At 42.2% G+C, this 19,725-nt stretch overlaps 1 protein-coding gene across 4 annotated transcripts in view; it reads left to right on the top strand.

The window, feature by feature from the left end:
- The window catches only part of RAP1GDS1 (Rap1 GTPase-GDP dissociation stimulator 1), a 156,035-nt gene extending 150,224 nt beyond the window's left edge, over nucleotides 1-5,811 (top strand). For all 4 annotated transcript variants that reach the window (XM_044224440.1, XM_044224441.1, XM_044224439.1 and 1 more), the window contains one exon: nucleotides 3,879-5,811. In XM_044224440.1, coding sequence (XP_044080375.1) covers nucleotides 3,879-4,006 — 128 coding nt within the window. In that variant the 3' untranslated portion in view covers nucleotides 4,007-5,811. The remainder of the gene's footprint in view (nucleotides 1-3,878) is intronic.
- Nucleotides 5,812-19,725: the final 13,914 nt, after the last annotated feature.

Raw genomic sequence — 19,725 nt, 5'->3', positions numbered from 1 at the left:
CTTAACGACTTAGCCACCCAGGCGCCCATTGCTTCGTATGTTTTACAGCTCTTTTGGCAAATATATACACCTTTTGGATTGCTGTTATCTTCCTGGTGGATTGACTCTTCTATCATTATGTTCCTCTCTGTTCTGGTAACGTTTTTCCTCTGAAGTCTTCCTTATCTGATATGAATATAGCTGCTTCTACTTTCTTTTGAATAACATTCATGGGATCTTTTACCACCCTTTGAGTTTGTCTGCTTTATCATTATACTGGGAAGTTTAGAGAGCACCTTGTTAGGTCATGTGTTTAATCCACTGGTAGTCTCTTTTAACCGGTGTGTTTAGACCATTTACATTTAATGTAATGACTGATGTTATGGCTAAGTCTGCATTTCATTTTTTAATTTTCTTTTTCTCGTTTCTGACTTCTTTTTGATTGTTTGAGCATTTATTCCCATTACCCTCCCCCCATTTATAATTTTCTCAGATATATACATTTAGAACCACATTAAACATTGTTACAATTTTTGTTTTCAACCATCAAACATAATTCAGAACACTCGAGAGAAGAAAAGTCGTATTTATCTACACCTTTGCTTTATGTGTTGTTCTTCCTTTCTGATGTTCCAAAACTCCTCTTTTTAAACATTCCCTTTCTGTTCAGAGAACTTAAGCCACTCTTTGGGGTTAGGTCTGCTAGTGACAAATTGTTTTCTGTTATTTTAGAATATCTTGACTTCTCTCCTCGTCATTTGTGAGAAATGTTTTCTTTGGGTAGAGAATTCTGGGTTTGACAGTTCTTTTTTTCCAACACTTAAAAAATGTGCCATTTTATTCTGGCCTCTATGGTTTCTTAAAAGAAATCCACAGTCTTCCAATTCTTTTTCCCCCCTCTTGGTAAGGTGTCATTTCAAGATTTTTTTGGTCTTTAATTTTCAAGCTTGACTGTGATGTGTCTTGGCATGGATTTCTTTGGGTTTATCCTTTTTCAAGTTTGAGTAGGCAGGCTTATGTCTTCTGCTAAATTTAAAAAGTTTTTTAACCATATTTCTTCTTCAGGTACTTTTTCAGCCCCACCCTATTTCTTCCTTCCTTTCAGGTCTTCTAATGGTACGAATGTGAGATCTTTAGTTATATCCCAAAGGCTCCTGAGGTTTTTGTTCATTTTTTTTCCCAGTTTATCTCCTCTCTTGTTCAAATTGGGTAATTTCTGTTGTCCTGTTTTAAAGTTCACTGATTTTCCTGTCCCCTCCATTCTGCTATTGAGCCTCTCCACTAACCATAGTTTTGAGGTCTAAAATTCCCATTTGCCCCTTCTTTGTATCTTCAGCTTCCTAGCTGAGACTGTTACTGAGGCATTTTTAAGATTTATTTATTTATTTATTTGTGAGAGAGGGAGAGAGAGCGAGCACAAGCAGACAGAGAGGCAGGCAGAGGCAGAGGGAGAAGCAGGCTCCCTGCCAAGCAAGGAGCCCGACGTGGGACTCGATCCCAGGACGCTGGGATCATGACCTGAGCTGAAGGCAGCTGCTTAACCAACTGAGCCACCCAGGCGTCCCACTGAGGCATTTTTTAATGTGATATACGTAAAATTTATGTAAAGTTATAACCATTTTTAAATGTAGTTCAGTGGCAGAGTAGTACATTCACACTGCTGTACAACCATGACCACCTTTTTTCCCCCTCAAACTGAAACTCAGTATTCTTTAAAAAATAACTCCCCAATCACCTATTGCCCCAGCTTTTGGCAAGCACCATTCTGTCTCTATTAATTTGATTACTTTAGGTACTTCATGTAAGTGGAATCATATGATACTCTTTTTTATGTGGCTTATTTCACTTACTATAAGGTCTCCAGGGTTCATCCATATACTAGCCTATGTCAGAATTTCATTCCTTCTTAAGGCTGAATAATGCCCCATTGTATGTATATATCACATTTTGTTTATCCATTCATCCATCAATGGACCTTTGGGTTATTATAAATAATGCCACTATGAAAATGCGGGTGCACAAGTATTTTTTCAGTTCCTGCTTTGAATCATTTTGGGTATATATAGAAGTGGAATTGCTGGATCATACAGTAATGGCTACCTTTAATTTTTTGAGGACTCACCATACTATTTTCCACAGTGGCTACACCATACTCATTCCTACCACCAGCAATGCTCATGGGTTGCAGTTTCTTACATTCTAAAGTTTGTTACTTTTTTCTTCTATAGTAGCCATCATAATGAAGTGCTGTCTTACTTTTCTTTTGATTCACATTTTCCTCATGACTAGTGATGTAGAGGATCTTTTCATGTGTTCGTAGCCCACTTATATGTATATCTTCTTTGGAGAATTTCTTTTCAAGTCCTTTGCCCATTTTTTAATTGGGTTATTTTGTTGTTGAGTTGAAAGAGTTCCTTATATTTTGGAGATACTAATCCCTTATTGGATATATGATTTTCATTTATTTTCTTCCATTGTGGGGGTTGCCTTTTCAATCTCTGGATAGTAACTTTTGGTACACAGAAGCTTCTAATTTTGATGAAGTCTAATGTATTTGTTTTTCCTTTTGTTACCTGTGTTTTTGATGCATATCCAAGATACAATTGCTAAATCCAATGTCATGAAGTTTTTCCTTTAGTTTTTGAGTCTTACTGTTTTAGCTTTTAATTTAATTTTTATATAGAAGGGCTTATGGTTCTCCAGTTTTACCAGCACCATTTGTTGAAAAACTGTCCTTTCCTTATTGAATGTCAAATCTTTGTCAAAAATGTTTTGACTGTATATATGAGGGTTTATTTCTGGGCTCTCTGTTTTATTCTGTTGATCTGCAGGTCTGTCTTCATTTCAGCACCACACTGTTTTATTAGCTGTAGAGTAGGTTTTGAAATTAGAAAGTATGAGACCTCCAACTTTGTTCTTTTTTGAGATTGTTTTGACTATTGAGAGTCACTTGAGATTTGATCTGAATTTTAGGATGCATTTTTCTGTTTTTACTAACAACATTTCTAGTTTTAGATCTCATAGTCTTATTAAAGTAAATGTATCAGTTTGATGAAGGTTGATTGCATTAAACTTACTAGACATGTTTTCTCATATAGCAGTCTCCAAGTCTTAAGAGCCTTGTATTTTCGTATAATTGAGGTTAAAGAAAGGCAGAAAGCAAGAAAGAGGAAGCTTAGATATAAAAAGGGAAGCCTATTGTCACAGAAATTTGTTGAAGGGATATGAAATATAACCTTCATTTGCCACAAAATTATTTTGAAACAAATCTAAGATTTTTTTAAGTCATTGGACTTCATATTTGAACTGATGATGGGGTCAAGGGGTATATAACTGAAACTTGAGATTATACAGTGAGCAGTGTTTCATTACAGCTCATTAATCAAACTTAGACTTATAAACTTGACAATTTATCTATAAATATGGCAAGCAAAGTTCCTCTGATTTATTATAACAGATCTCTAATGAAGACATTTTAGGCTACTGCTATGTCCAACACTTGTCTTTAAAAGTGTTTTAGCATTTCTGGACTGCTACAGTTTTTCCAGAGTTGCCCCTAGTTTTATAACTTGGTATCATCCAAATAAACATTTTGGGTATACGTACTAGATAGATTGTTTATTAAGATTAGAACAATTTGGGGCACCTGGGTGGCTCAGTGGTTTAAGCCTCTGCCTTCAGCTCAGGTCATGATCTCAGGGTCCTGGGATTGAGCCCCACATCGGGCTCTCTGCTCAGCGGGGAGCCTGCTTCCCCCTCTCTCTCTGCCTGCCTCTCTGCCTACTTGTGATCTCTCTCTGTCTATCAAATAAATAAATAAATAAAAATATTTTTAAAAAAAAGATTAGAACAATTTAACAGAAGCATATCTATTACCTTGGGTTTTTTTTGTCTTCCAGAATCTTTATACAAGGAAGTACAGGATTTGGCCTTTCTAGATGTTGTATCCAAACTTCGCAGTCATGAGAACAAAAGTGTTGCCCAACAGGCTTCTCTCACAGAGCAGAGACTTACTGTGGACAGCTGAAAACAGCCCCTCCCTGATAACATGGCATTATCCCACCTCTGATTTCCCCTTTGTCCTCCCATCCAGCTGCCTCTTCTACTTCATTTTTTTCCATATCACTTGTGCATGCGTGTAATGTTCCAGTACCAATCGAAGAACTGCTATAGGTACCTGCCCAATAAGATTTCTAAACCCATAGTTAGTGTGAACATGAATTTGTCAAAAACAAGTCTCCACCCATAACTGTTCTCTTGTATTCCTGTTGCTTGAGCTACATTAAGTAGAATGTGCATGTTGTAGTCCTATGATGATGTAAACTTGGTACTACATAATGACTTGCTCCTCACACTTGGTAAACTACATAATAATGTACTGGTAAATTAGAAACAAACAAGAATGCAGCAGGATCTGTCTAGCTTACTAGGGATGGAACTGAATAGTAAAAATAGCTCCATTTTTTTGGTGCTTGGGAAGCACAGTGACCAAAAAACTGTATAGCTGCTCATTCATTAGTCTTACCTAATAATGTCAAACCCATGGTACCTAGAGTTAATAAAATCCAGTGCTCTCACTCTTTACCCAATGGTTTCTCCTTCTTCATAACTATGTAGACTCCTGAAACTGCCATAAACTTGGCAGGACTTCCCTGAGGTTTTTTAATTTCATTTTTAATTGGCTGTCATCATTGAAGCCAAACATTGAAATCATTTGTTTTTCAGCATGGAACTAAGGAGTTGAAGAATCTGTGTTACACTAAGTAACATCCTTTTTGGGTTTTGGGGCTTACATTTTAGAATCTGATCTATGTACATTCTGACATCAGCATTGTCCAACACTTCTCTTTTTAAAAGTTCACTTGGCATTTGTTTTCAACTGAGAAAACTGAGTATAGCTCATTGGAGGGTGGGGTTGTTGGGTGTTTTTTTTGTTTTGTTTTTTGGGTTTTTTTTTTTTTGCTGTTTTTCATCATTCAGCTTGAAATGAAAGCAAGAAGCTTCCTCTGTCATAGTCCTCTTAAATCTTACACTAGAACTAGCAGGACATAGGAAAAAAAGATGAAGAAAATAGAACTAGCAGGACATAGAACAAAGATTAAGAAAGAAGTTTGTCTATACTGAAGAAAGGAAGCAGGTTCTAAAAGCCATAGCAGCCAGTCCAGTTCACTCTGCAGATGGCCTCATACCCAGTAGCCGTTTCCCACCTCCACTTGCCACAGAAAACTGCAATAGATCTTAAAGCTACCAGAAAAGGGGACAACGCCAAGACTCCAGAGATGAGAAGACCCTCTTGGCGAAATACAGTGTACCTTTCACTGCCACTACCATCACCAAATGGGTTTTTAGAACTTTGAAACACAATCTTTGTCAATTAATCAAGAGCTCCCTCTGACCTGCGTATCTTGTCCCCATGCACAAGTTTGACAAATCCTGGCTGAGAGGTCTGATGGGCTCCAATATGGAAGGACTGCAGAACAGTGGAATGGGTTGCCCTGGGTAACAGGAGTTCTTTCCTCTCCAGTGGGAGATGCTGCACAAAGCTGTGGGGTGACTGAAGTCGGACTTTTGATTGAAACAGCTATAATTCAAGAAAATTAAAACCTCAGTGGAGGTAAAGAAACTTCGATTGATTGTTCCCTTTGATGTCCAGGAAAGGGACTGTTACTGTGAGTGCTTATGCTCCACTTAATGTAAGAATGATCTTGTTCATTGTCTTCTTCTGGGCTGGGTAGTGGACTATATTTTATTATAGGTTTTGAAAAACATCTGTAATGTTGAATAGGCTGTCCATATTAATAACTAAATAAATAAATAGTATATCAAACTGTAGTGGCATCATTTGGTTGGTTTGTGTATCCTACTTCTACTTCCAGCTCCTAGAACAGTGGTTGCTCATTGCTGGTACTCCGGATTTGTTGATGAATTCCCACTTTTATAAACTTCCAGACTCCCTAAACTCATTCTGGATAGATTGTTAGAGAAATGATTTAGATATTTATCTGATTTTGGAGAATTTTTTTTTTATAGGATTGGTCCCTATTGAAAATCATCATACAGAAAACCTCAGAATGAGGTATCCAAAAATTATAGATTTCAGAGAAGCCATCATCTGGGCCAGCTACCAGCAATCGAGGTACTAGAAATTCCCCTCTCCAACAAAAATAAAGTACATTTCTAATCATTTTTTCTGTAGAAACCAGAGAAAGCTATGCCCTCATGATGACAGAGGTCTGCCAAACTAGGTGATGTCCTGCGCTGCCATGGCAGAAGGTGGGAGTCTACAGACAATACTAAATATCCCGCTACTTGATCTGAGTTCTAGAAGTCACCTTTAGTTTGCTACCCACTATGAATGCTTTCTGAGGGAATGGGAGGAACTGTACAGCATAGCTTTAATTATCACTATATGTCAGGATTAGAACATAGCTGAAAAACAGACCAAGAACAAGAAGGAAGATGTCTCAGTGAAATGCACTAAAATGTCTTCCCTCCCTTCTGGGAAGGAATCTCATTCACTCCTTGGGGTTTTGCTAACCACCCTGCAGACTGAAACCTCCTTGTGCTCAAAGCAAAATCAATTGAATGATGGCCCATCGGAAAATGAAGGGGGTGGGAATCAGGGAGACAAACCATGAGAGACTATGGACTCTGGAATCAAACTGAGGGATCCAGAGGACAGGGAGTGGGGGAATGGGTTAGCCGAGTGATGGGTGTTAAGGAGGGCACGGATTGCATGCAGCACTGGGGGTTAGATGGAAACAATGAATCATGGAACACTATATCAGAAACTAACCAAGTACTGTATGGTGACTAACATAATAAAAAATTATTTTAAAACATGCTGACCCATAATCCAGTGTTTTCAACTTGATAAAACATGGTTTGTGTATATTATCTGATAACCAGAGATATAGACAAAAATTTTTAGTTCCAAAATGATGTAGTTCCAAAATGCAGCTCTTAGATATAACCACTTGTGTAAAGTGTTCTGAGAACCCTGCATGTGAAGATTTCAAAAAGAAATGCTCTTTGATATCATTAGAAAGCTTATCTAATTCTGCTGAACATAAGGGATGAAGAAACTTAACTACTTAGGTAAGTATTCCCCCTGTATTCAGCTGTTGCTAGACAACAGCTTAAAGAACACTTAAGGATATTTCGGATGAATCCGCAGAGGTGTAACCAGGAAAATTGAGGGTTTTTTGACAGATGTGTCTTCTTAATTTACATACATATACTACATAACATATGCCATGTAGCTTCACAGGTAGATGTTTTATAGGTGTGTCTGACAAAAGTGAAAACTTTTTAAGTGTGATTAGTGAAAAGTCTAAAGTTTTTAAATACTGTCTGATCTGAGGTCACATCCTGGTTCTGTTAACGTACCGGCTGTGCAACCATCACAGAGTTACTTAAACTAACTGGGCCTGCTTTCTCATCAATATGATGAGTGTAATAATCCCTACTTCCCGGATTTTTCATGGTAACTGAAACCTCTAGGGATTGAAGGTAAGATTGGATGGAACTGGGATACTGGTGACATGTTATGGCCTATCCCGCTTCTACCTGAAGGGTTCCCAGCTAATGAAACTCAAAGAACAGCCAAATGGGAGATATTGTCTATTAGTAGTTTGAGGAGCACCCAGTTATTCTCAATGCAGAATGCACAGCCCCTGCTTCCTCCCCCTGAAACTGATGGCCAAGTCTGCAAAGGCCTTGTACGTAGGCCCCCACAGGACTTCCTCTTCCTGTTCAGACCTCTAAAGTGGGAGTAACTATAGTATGCAATAATAAAGTCAATATAAATAAAGCTGTAATACTATGTTTTCCTCCATATAGAAACAAAATGATCCCTCTTTCCACTTTCAATACTGCCCAACTTACCAGTGTCTATATATTTTTTATATACATACCTATTTGGGTATGTCTTATTCTTAAGTATAAATGCTGTGTGTTTTGCTTCATGAAAGCTTTTGGTAGCTGTGCTCTGAATCCTGGTACAATCCACTTGTGATGGCCTGTTCATCATTATGCTTCTTGACTAGATAGGTGGAGCCCCTTTGTGTTGGAGGCTTCCAAGGGTAAGCTGTTGCTTCTGTGTCATGAATGGTTGGCTACAGTTTTTGAAGGAAAAAAAGAGCCTTGCGTGAAATTTATGCTCCTTTTTAAATTTAAATTTCTTACTCTTTCCTTCTTAGTGGCCTTTAAAAATTCATTATTTCCTTGTTCTCACTTTGTTTCTTCCTAGAAAACAAACAAACCAAACTTTACCAAAATTTTGTAGCTATAAACACATTCTAACATTTCAAAAATGGACAGTAAACCTATTTGTAATATTAGATAAATAGAAACTTCGTATGCTGACAATTCGTTTATATACTGATGCCTGTTGTTTCTCCTGACATTGGTTCTCTCAGTCCCTAATGTCACATTCATCCAAAGGGACGGGTAGAGCCTGCCATTTACTGAGCAAATAAATGGAGGATCAGGGTGATGTCACGAGCAATGTCCTGTTCTCGCAAGCAACTTCTCTGGGCAGGCAACAAGTAGCCTTCTCTGGTCCCCAGCATTATCAGTGCAGCTTTCAAGGAGTAAAACCTGGAGCAAGCAAGGTGGTTAAACCATGGAGCTGGAGGCTCAAGTGAGCCTTGAATCAAAAAAACAAACTTGGCTTTCACCTTCATCCCTGACCTCAAAACACATTATTGTAACTTGTCCATGGCTCAGAGATCCATGGTTTCACTCATAGACATATGTGCACTTTTATTTTACTCTATTTAGCCCAACAGAGTTAAAACCACATTTAGGCGGTCGTGAAACTTAGTTCTTTTTTTTTTTTTTTTTTTTTTTTTAGTTGGTGTTGGTCACATATATAGAGTATTTTTTATTTCAGGATTATGTTTTTAGAAATTTAGCTAAATTTATCTTCATCAAGGAAGTGTAAAGCCTAATCCTGCCATGCTTTGAAACCTATTAGTTTCAGATTTGCAATTTTTAATTTTTTTTTTTAAGATTTTATTTATTTATTTGACAGACTGCAAGAGAGGGAACACAAGCAGGGGGAGTGCGAGAGGGAGAAGCAGGCTTCCTGCCAAGCAAGCTGCCTCATGTAGGGCTCCATCCCAGTACCCTGGGATCACAACCTGAGCCGAAAGCAGATGCTTAATGCCTGAGCCACCCAGGCACCCCGGGATTTTTTTAAGATTTTATTTATTTATTTGACAGAGATCACAAGTAGGCAGAGAGAGAGGAAAGGAAGCTGGCTCCCTGCTGAGCAGAGAGCCGGATGTGGGGCTTGATCCCAGGACTCCGGGATCATGACCTGAGCCAAAGGCAGAATCTTTAACCCACTGAGCCACCCAGGCACCCCGGATTTTCTTCTTTTAAAGGAAATAATTTTTAAAGATCTTTGTTAGATCTCTGTTAAAATAAAAATTTAAAGCCTTAATGGAGACTTCCAGTATACGAATTATAAGGGTAACAATCCATTTTCACATCAAATTGGGAGGTGTTACTTACTATTGCAGTAGTTACTTTGTTATTTATTGATTCCCAAGAATCATGAAGAATCTTGAAGGAAACTCTGGCTGTACCTTCAGATTACTGTCAAAAATAAATTCCTCCGTGAATGCTCACTTGGAATTTTATAACCATATCTACTTTAAAATAGGCCTCCCTTCTACCAAAATAGTGTTTTTGTCAGTTGGTTTTTAAGGGACTGCCATATAAATAGAGCCAAGTCTGTTGTGGAGCTGGCTTCATCCCTGTCCTCACAGAGTCTATGCACTCAGATGAAAAACCCCTTCTCCTTTTAGGACATTTCACAGAACTCTTCCAAGGTTAGCCATCACCTCTAGCAGGACCAGTGAAAGCCAGCTTTTGACCTTGTCTTCTTTTCAGGGATATTCTGCTCAGCTTTTTGGTCCTCAGTCCCATCCTCATGTCTAGCACAGGCACATCAGTTCAATACCTATAATTATACAGAACTTTTTTTTTTTTAAATATTTTATTTATTTATTTATTTGACAGATCACAAGTAGGCAGAGAGGCAGGCAGAGCGAGGGAGAGAAGAGGAAGCAGGCTCCCTGGTGAGCAGAGAGCCCGATGCGGGACTCGATCCCAGGACCCTGAGACCATGACCTGAGCTGAAGGCAGCGGCTTAACTCACTGAGCCACCCAGGCAGAACTTATGAAGGATGGAAAGGTTGAAATAAAACAATATAAAGGCACATATGTAGGTTGCAACCCAACACAGAAGGATAAAGAGCTGCCCTAATCAGGGTGAACAACAGGGAGGAAATATTAACCAGAGAAGCTTTGATTCCAGGGCCACCACTGAAGGAATCCAAAACAATCTCTAATTTCAATTGGGGCACTATCAGTGTAGAATTCCTTTACAACACCTTCCCTTTTTTAAGGTTCAGGAATTCAACCCAATCCCCCACCATGCCTTTCCTACAATAACTTCCTTTGATGATGATGATGACTCCTGTTCCACTCTTAACCCACACCACTCAACCCCAGTGCCCAGAAGTTAGAGGAAGAGACGCAGCACAGTGACCACTAAGCTTCATCATACCACCTACTAATACCTGTTAAATCATCTGCTTCCCCTGCTCCTGCCTCTTGCCCTCTTGTTCCCCTATCAGGGAAACTGTGAGATGCAGTGCCTTCCCTGAACCATGAGAAGTGGGAGCAAGGTGTGCACTGGCTGAAGAAAAGCATCTGAGGAAAAGATGTTACCTGCACAGGAGTGTCTAAAACTGGATTGGACAGTCCCTTCCTCTCTAAGATGTAGGCTTTCTTAAACCTGGGACTGACGTCTGATGCTCAGTTTCTGAATGAGGCTCTAGCATGCTCCCCCAGAGCACTGCCCTGTGTGTACATACTGTGCACAGTTCAAGTGTTCTGCCACGTGTGGCTACCTCCACACCTTCCCACTTACATGATAGGTGTTTTTTCACATTACCAAGAACTCTATTTCACAAACCTCACTTTTAATAGCTGCCTATTCTTCCATTGTATTAGAGGTACCAAAATTTACTTAACTATTTTCCCACATTCGGGCACTTAAGACATATTTTGATTTTTGAAAAACAAACCAAATGCTAAGTCATGAGCGTCTGCAGATGCCAAAGTAGTTTCTAAAAATTATCTGACCAGTCAGTCCCTGTCAGTTGACTTTCTGCCTCTAATTCCTCTCGTTTTCTTCTTCAGAGGTCCTTGTCAACTGTTCAGTGAGCCTCTTTGCCCCCTCCCGATTCTACTTGTCCTTTCTTCACCGCCTGGACACTCTTTGCTCCTGTCAAGCCCTCCCAAGTCTCCTGAGGAGACCCACCTTCGGGGGGTGGAGGCACGAGAGTGACGCGACAGCACCTCCCTCCCAGGCATCCAGGCATTGGGTCAGTTGCACCCACTTGCCATTGACCACCACCCTCTTACCAAACACATCAGATTGGGCCGCCCACAAAGAGGAGGCCCAGACACGCCTTCAAGCATCCACTGGAGCTGGTGTTTAGCTAATTGGAGTAATTGCCTCTTAGGAGTGTCATCAACAGCTACCAGCACTTTTGCTTTGCTGGTGAACCTGGGCTGGTGAAGTCTGTGAACCACCCTCTGATTTGTTCCAAGCCAATAAACACTCTCCAGGCACCACTTGGGTGGAGAGGGAAGAGAGGGGTGGAGAGCCTCTTCTCCCACAAGAATCCCCATTGAACACTCCTTGGGATTCTACAACCCGGCTAGTCATTTCTTCCTGTAGACCAGAGAGGGCAAACTGGGGGCCCTCATGCATCTTTGTTTCACATGGTATTTTGAAGAAAAAGGGAGAGGGGGTGAGCAGCTGTAAACATTTAAAAATTTGGATAATTTTGCAATAAAATCTAGTTGGTTTTGGTTTTGTTTTTTTTAAATGGGGAGATCTGGTAACCAGGGACTCTCTATTCCAGGCAAACAGCATGTGGCTGTGGCCCCCTTTGGATAGGGCATGCGTCTCAAGCCTGTTGGGAGTCCCCACCCGGCTCCCCTGCCGTTTCCCCATAACTTCATTGCCCCTGGATGTCCATGGGTCCGTGACCCTGTGGAGCCCTCCTCTGCAGGCTGTCTGGCTCTCTCCTGGAGCAGGAGAACAGGGAATGGATTTTTAGGAGGAAAGAAGCAGAACAACAGGAAAAGCCATGTCTAATGGAGGTCCCAATATTTGACCCAAAGGCATTTTTATGACTGATGCAAACTTGAATTGTTTTTATCTCCTCAAAGACTTTACATTTTGAGCAACAGTGACAGCTGCAGTCTGACTGACAAGTGTTAACTACAGCTACAGGCCATGCCCAAGCCTGTACCCACTCCATCCATCCTGCTAACAGGAGGAGGCCCGTGCTGACCTTCTTGTCCCCTCACAGGGCTGGCAGCACACTGTGGTGACTGCAGAAATTGACAAAGTCCCTTCTTAGCTGGGTCAGAAATGCACCCCTTCTCCTGAGGACAAAATTATCCATATATCCCCTTTATCCCATGAGTCAGAGGCTTTTATGCACTAGGGGAGCCCTACTAACCCTAAAAGAAATCCCTTGCTCCTACATGTTTCATTGACATCACACACCGAAGTGGAGTATGTCCCCCATATGCTCCCGAGTGAGTAAGCCCCAACGGCCAGGACATTCTCTGTGATTCAAACCATCAGGCATCACACAGACCCTGAGCTAAGGTATGGCATAGATGGGAACAGTTGTCAAACCTTGTGTTCTCTAGAGGGTTGGTCAACCCAGCACCAAAAATCTGCCAGAGCTCCTCACATCTCTGCAATACTGCCAGGATATCAGTAAGAGACCCAACCAAACAAAATGTCTTCAGTTTCTCAGAAACTGAGGCAGAGTGTGGAAAAGAGGAAGAAGAAATCAGTCGCCACTTGGGACACAGACATGGTTCAAACATCTACAAAGCCAGGACACATAGAAACAGTAGGCCTGAGCAAGGGTCAGACTGGTAGGACCAGTTAGGGAAAAAAAATAAAAAATAAAAAATAAAAAAAAAATTAGAAGACATTTTAATAGATACTGTGAGTTATTTACCCAATATCCAGCACCTCCTTCCTTTTCTAACAGAACTCCCTTTTTGTTCAGGGGGACATTGTGCCAAGTTTAAGATACTCCAATTTCCCAGCTTCCTAAACTTCACTTTCCCCTTTTCTTCCTTTTCCTTGCCTCCAATGTTGATATGGGCTCCCCAAGTCCAGCAGCCCTCTTGCAGCCATGAGGTACAAAGGCCAGTCCACCAAGGAGAGTGGAACGGAACAGGGAAAAGAGCCTCGATCCTCAGCAGCATCGGAGAACTGGAGGAGCGGCCCTGTTGTGAGGCCTCTCAGTCCTACGTGAGACACACTCCTGCTGGTTAAACCCCTCGAGCAAGGTTTTCTGTTACTTGGAGCAGAATGAAATTTTGATTAGCAAGGCTAATCATTAAAGCATCAAAACCTCTGAGGACAGCTTGTTCTGCTCACAAGCCACAGTCACAGAACTCATTAAAACAAAGGACAAAGGATTAAAACATCTGAGGCTACGGGCTTTAACTCTCCAAGTTCAGAAAAACCCCAAACAGCCAGGCTTCCTGAAGTAGCAGCTTTCCTCACGACACAAAAATTGAGCTCTTACTGTGCACATGCGGCACCACGTTGGGACAGAACGAGAAGACCGATATGGTCCCCTGGGGGAGAAGATGAAAACACTTGATGACATAAAGCTAACAAGTAAGAGTGTTAACCACATAAACAGCTACAGGGGTCTGTAGGGAGAGGACACTAAGCATCCTGCGACAGAGGATACATACATACATACGTGTCTCTTGGAGGCAAGAGACTCGGTGGGAAAAGTAGAGAAGACCAGAATGGGGGGGGCGCTTAATTAAATATTTTAATTTTTTATGTCGTTATAGAAAACCAAAAGGCTTCTTTTTTTTTTTTTTTTTTAGGATTTTTGGGGGGAGGGAGGTGGCAAGGGAGAAATTTTTTTTTTTTTTTTTTAAGGTTTTTATCTGTTTGTCAGAGAGAGAGCACAGCAGGGGGAGCAACAGGCAGAGGAAAAAGCACACTCCCTGCTGAGTAGGAAGCCTGATGTGGGGCTTGATCCCAGGAGATCCTGGAATCATGACCTGACCTGAAGGTAAATGCTTATCTGAGCCACCCAGGCGTCCCAAGGGAGAAAAGAATCTTAAGCAGACTCAGTGCTGAGTGTAGAGCCAGTCACAGGCCTTGATCTCAGGACCCTGATCACTATCTGAGCCAAAACCAAGAGTTGGACACTTAACCTAGTGTGCCAACCAGGCGCCCCGCAAAACAAAAGTTTTTAATTAGAAGATTGGAATATTTGCTTTATGTTTTTCTCTAGAAACAGAACTATTGTAAACAGGACACACACACACACACACACACCCAATAGAAAGACTAGTGGGTAACTGTGTAAGTTCCTAATGTTGGGAGACAATTCCCATGGGCAGCTCATGTCTCCATACACCTGTGAAGAGATAGCTTTTGTCTCAAACTATCCCGCCAAGGATGTGGATATAATAAACAGAGACAATGCCTCCCTAGGCTGAGGGGAGGGGTGGTCAAATGTTGGCCAAGATTGCTTGCAGACCCCTTTACAAGACTGGAGCTTTCCTTGGTTGAAGTACAAACTTATTTTTAGCATAGTCACTATCCCCTGTGGGACTGGGGGCATGAAACACTTAGAGCCTACAGGGCAGTGGGTAACAAAAGGCACGTGTCTCATGAGTCTCATGCCTCCTCTCTGTGGTGGTGAAACACAGGCAGACTAACTTGTTAACTCACCAGGAGAGGAAAGCATCCGAGTCTCCATAGTTCTTCATGCAACCAGATGGACAGAAAAGGGTGGAGTTTGGAAGCAAAGATGATTCTGAAGTGTCTGACTTGGGTGACAGTGCAGAAGACGGTGGTGATGTTTGTTAATGGAGAGGAAGAACAAAGGAGGAGAAGCAGGTTCCTGGAAGAGAACCATGAGCTGCCTCTGAAGCCCTGGGTGGGAGGTGCTTAAAGCACCTCGAGGAGACATCCAGTGGCAAGTCCCAGCTCAGCCCTGACAACGGGCTGTTCAATATACAGCTCAGTCCCCTTGACCTGCAGTGTGCCCTTTAGCACCTCCTAAATACACGCATTGTTGTACTACATCAGGGTCCCCAGGAGACACCAAAAATACCCCCATTTTTAAAAAAAAAAAAAAGTGTCTTACCCAAAACTTAGGGAATTAAATGTCTGGACCTGGAGCCTGGGCATCTGAATTTTTAAAGCTCCAACCATGACAGAAGTGATTCTTATCTGTAGCTAGAGCGGAACAGCATTGGCCTTTTAGAACCCAGGGCAATCAAGCTTTCTCTCAAGTCCTCAGAGACATCTTGACCTGGCCAACAAACGGGTAGGCAGGTAGCCATTTACTGCATCATCACCCTGATGGGAAGCCCAGACATCAGGAGCCTCTTGCTGATCATCTGGAGCCTTTAGCTCCTAGAGAAGGCACGGGGGCGACTGTACCCAAGATAAGCGCACAGCCTTTCACTTCAGCTTTCCACGTGCCCACGTGCGCCTTGCAGTCTTCCCATGTGAGGACTCAGAACTTCCTGTTGTCTGGGAAAAGGTGGTTTCTCTCCCACCCTGAGGACGCCTAAAGGATTACCATCTAGTCCAGCATGAATAGTCTTACTGTTTGAACCGGAACAAACTCGTGAGAACCTCCATTTCCTCTGGCAATCCCACAAGAGCTTTCCTCGGTTTAATGCTGATCCCCTCTTCCCCAGCAACACTGCTACTTTCAAAAATGGTTGGTTCCAAAATCTTTCAAGCCTGAGAGAAACTCAGAATTTGTGAGCAAAATAATTTCTCCCAAGGCTTGATCCTCACCCATATTTGCCTTCCCTATTGGGTACTTAAATAGGACTGGAGAGCTGGGGGAAAGGAGGGCCCCTGGGAGGGTTAAACACAGGTCAGAGCTCATCCAGAGTTGTCTGGAGCTTGTCGGGGTCAGTTCACCTTTGAAGAAACCATCGTACAGGGAAATAGAGATCTATTTTACCTACTACAACTCCATTCTTGAGGTGAGCTCATACTCTCTACCCAGAAACAGTGTTATTTCCATCTTCTATTGTCATGCTCAAGAACGCAGCCTCCTGATTATCTAGGAGCTTGAGACCTAGAAGTTAACAATACAGGCCAATTCTACGGGAAAAAAAGACAATGTTCAAAGGCATTCAAGGGTTAAGAGTTCTTCGAAAGAGAGTTTTATAGAGCAGGTCTTGGTGGAGCAGAGAGAGGGTCCCCAAGTTCTGACAGAACCTCCCTGAGAAAGCCATTTTTTTTTTTTTTTTTTTAGGTGAAGTCTAGGGCATGCACAGCGTTTGTGAAAGAAGAGCAGTTGGACCCCTTTCATCCCATGGTGTAGTTACCACTATCTCTATCCTACAAGGGAAGGCACGGAAGGTGGGAGGAAAGGTATTAGGGCTAAGGCCCCACCATGGGCAGTGGCCGAAATCTAAGCGGCACATATACAGTCTGTGACCTTACTTTACCACAAATGGGTTTCCTTTTTTCTAAAAGCAACCTGAAGAGTTCTCACTGTGTAAGATTGCACAATATGAAACAGGTAATGGGCCCAAAATGGAGACACCAAACCAAGACTTACTTACAGCTTTGGCGTCTCCTAGAAATGAAATCTTGTACCAATCAACCAAGAATTATCTAATCACAAGAGTATGTTCACGCGCCTGACAGACACCTGCCATCCCCCGAAGGAAACCGACCTGCACACAACCAATCCACTTTTCGCTAGTATAACCTTCTTGTTCCCACTCTCTTCTGCTGATAGAACACTCTCATTTTGTACAGCTACTCAGAGCTCCATATTTCTATGTGCTGGAAAGATGCTGCCCGATTCTTCAACCTAAATGATTGAATAAAGTCAATAAGATCTTGAACATTTATTTGGTGACTTGTTTTTGCGGGCTTAGCGAGTGACCAGCCTCCTATTGGCAGTGACTGAGTCATTAAAGCATGTGTTCCAATGCCCAGTTTGACTCCAGTTCTTTCCATCAGAGTCCAGAAAGAAACTGACATCTCATAGAGGTTGTCCTTTGCCCTGGAAGGGAATGATAAGCCCCAACTCTTCCTATCTGCTTTAATACTCTCTCTTCCCCCTCTTGCCCTCCAATTAGTAAGGTATTGACTGTACACAGCTTGAAATAAGGCTTAACTACAGCTGCCACAAATTAGCTGTGTTTATCCTTTGATTCAATTTTTCCACTGTAAGGAGGCTATGGATGCACAAAACAGAAGACAGGTGGAAGAGAGTTGACTGCCACTTTATTCAGCTGGGAAGAACCTAACTTTCCAACAGTGATGATTGGTTGGTTATAGTTTATCTACACCAGCATTACTCAAACTTTTTTTTTTTTTTAAAGATTTTATTTATTTATTTGAGAGAGAGAGACAGTGAGAGAGAGCATGAGCGAGGAGAAGGTCAGAGAGCGAAGCAGACTCCCCATGGAGCTGGGAGCCTGATGTGGGACTCGATCCCGGGACTCCAGGATCACGCCCTGAGCCGAAGGCAGTCGTCCAACCAACTGAGCCACTCAGGCGCCCCTACTCAAACTTTTTTGACCTCAGGATCCTTTAACACTTAAAAATGGTGGAGGCCCCAAATAACTCCTGTTTGTATGGGATATTCTATGAATACTTACTATATTAAAAATTAAAAGGGAGAAAGGTCTAAAGCACAAAAATACCAAGTACACACTCCATTAGCTAGCAGAGTGAGGGCATGATCACAGCACACGCCTCTGAAAATCTCCACTGTGCACTCAGGAAGGATAATAAGGAGGAAATGTCTCAGTATTATTATGAAATAATGCTGACATGATGGACTCTTCGTGAGGGTCTTGGGAAGCCCCCAAAAGTGCCTGGGCATTTATTTTCATGTTGCCTATTTTGAGAACCCCTGATCTATACAATAGAATACTACGTGACCATAAAAATATTTATGGTATGCGGGCGCCTGAGTAGCTCAGTGGGTTAAAGCCTCTGCCTTCAGCTCAGGTCATGATCTCAGGGTCCTGGGATCGAGCCCCCCACCAGGCTCTCTGCTCAGACAGGAACCTGCTTCCCCCTCTCTCTCTCTGCCTGCCTCTCTGCCTACTTGTGATCTCTGTCAAATAAATAAATAAAACCTTAGAAAAAAATATCTATGGTATGAAATAGTCACTGATCCTGAAAATACTCTATTTTGAAGAAAGCAGACTCTAAAGCAGCATAAATAGTATTAAACAATTTAAAACAAAGGAGTCATGAGAAGACACACTAATTTGTGGGTCTATATGAGTACAGACCTCTAGATGTTAAAATATAAAAACTATGTATTTCATTTTCTTGTATTTCCTACATTGAACATATTTTTCCTCTGTAATAAGCATAAGATATATTTAACAAATGTACACATATTGCCTATTTACCGTCACCCTGCATTTTCCTTCCCAGACCTGAACATTTAACTTAGCAGATTTAGGAAAGATGTCCTCTAGAAATGTCAATGCTAAGGCATGAATTCTGCACTCCTGTAAATAGGGCCTACCTCTTTGTTGTCTTTGCCTCTCAAAATGTGGTATTCGGATGACAGCAGTGTCCTCTGGGGCCTGCTGGAACCAGGAACTCCACCCCCACTCAAGAGCCCTGCTCAATCAGTCCCAGGGGACTTCAGGTGACCCCGGTGATTCACTTAACATGTAAGTTTGAGAAATGCTGAAAGCGCAGTAGGAATGACCTGGGAGCTTAAAAATGGGGTGTGGGGAAGGGCTGCATGGTGGCATTTTGGATTGGTTTTTTGTTTGGGTTTGATGTTGTCTGACATTCCCCGGTGATCCTAGTGTGTATCTGTTGCTGAGAACCGCTACTCTCTGGCTTCAACCTGAAAAAGAACAAGACTGTCACCTCCAACCTCCACCTGCTTCAATCCGATGCCCCCCAACCCTGAAACACGTTGGTGCTCACCCTGCCAGCTCCCGGGCCATAGACCTCTCACAGGGACAGTGGAACTGGACAGAGGAAACAGCTGGGTTCCCAAACAAGGAGGAAATAAGGTATTTGCTCTGCCCTGCTCAGCTCTGAGGCCATTTGTCTGTCAAGTTTCAGTGACTCCATGGGAGGGTATGGATGTGGTGCCTGTCATTTTATTTGCTTTCCACAAAACACTTAGACAATCCTGGCAAATTTTTGAAATGATTTTCTAAGTATTCTCATCCAAAGCTGGGGGTTCTGTACCTGAAGACATGGTTTACCAAAATCCTCCCCTTCTGTCAGACGCCTCTTCCTCCCAGAAGGAGGTGGTGACCATCCGCCTCGGTTACAAAGGCCCCTCATTTGGCGGGTTTCTGAGGTCCTGGTACATGCCAGGCTCCGGACCACACTTCCAGGACTCCGTGTGCTTGACTTTCTCACTGCTCATCAGCACTTTTCCCCACTCCTGGGGCCTCCCCACCTCCCCAGCAGCACTCACCTTCCTCCTCCTGCCCTGGATGGTTTCTTCTGCCCTGGCCAGGGGGGCCCTGCTCAAGTCTGTCTTCCTCCTTGATGCCTTCTTCCACTGCCCTGTGCGTGATCTTCCCATCTGGACCAGCACCACCTTGGAAGAGAGCAGTTTAATTCAGGCCAAAGTCTAAATTCCATGTGTGTCTCCTCCAGTTTCCATTTCC

Source organism: Neovison vison, chromosome 11 (assembly GCF_020171115.1).
Source record: "Neovison vison isolate M4711 chromosome 11, ASM_NN_V1, whole genome shotgun sequence".
Taxonomy (NCBI): Eukaryota; Metazoa; Chordata; class Mammalia; order Carnivora; family Mustelidae; genus Neogale; species Neogale vison.
Note: the sequence above shows the minus strand (reverse complement) of the source record. Positions and strands in the feature narration are given on the sequence as shown.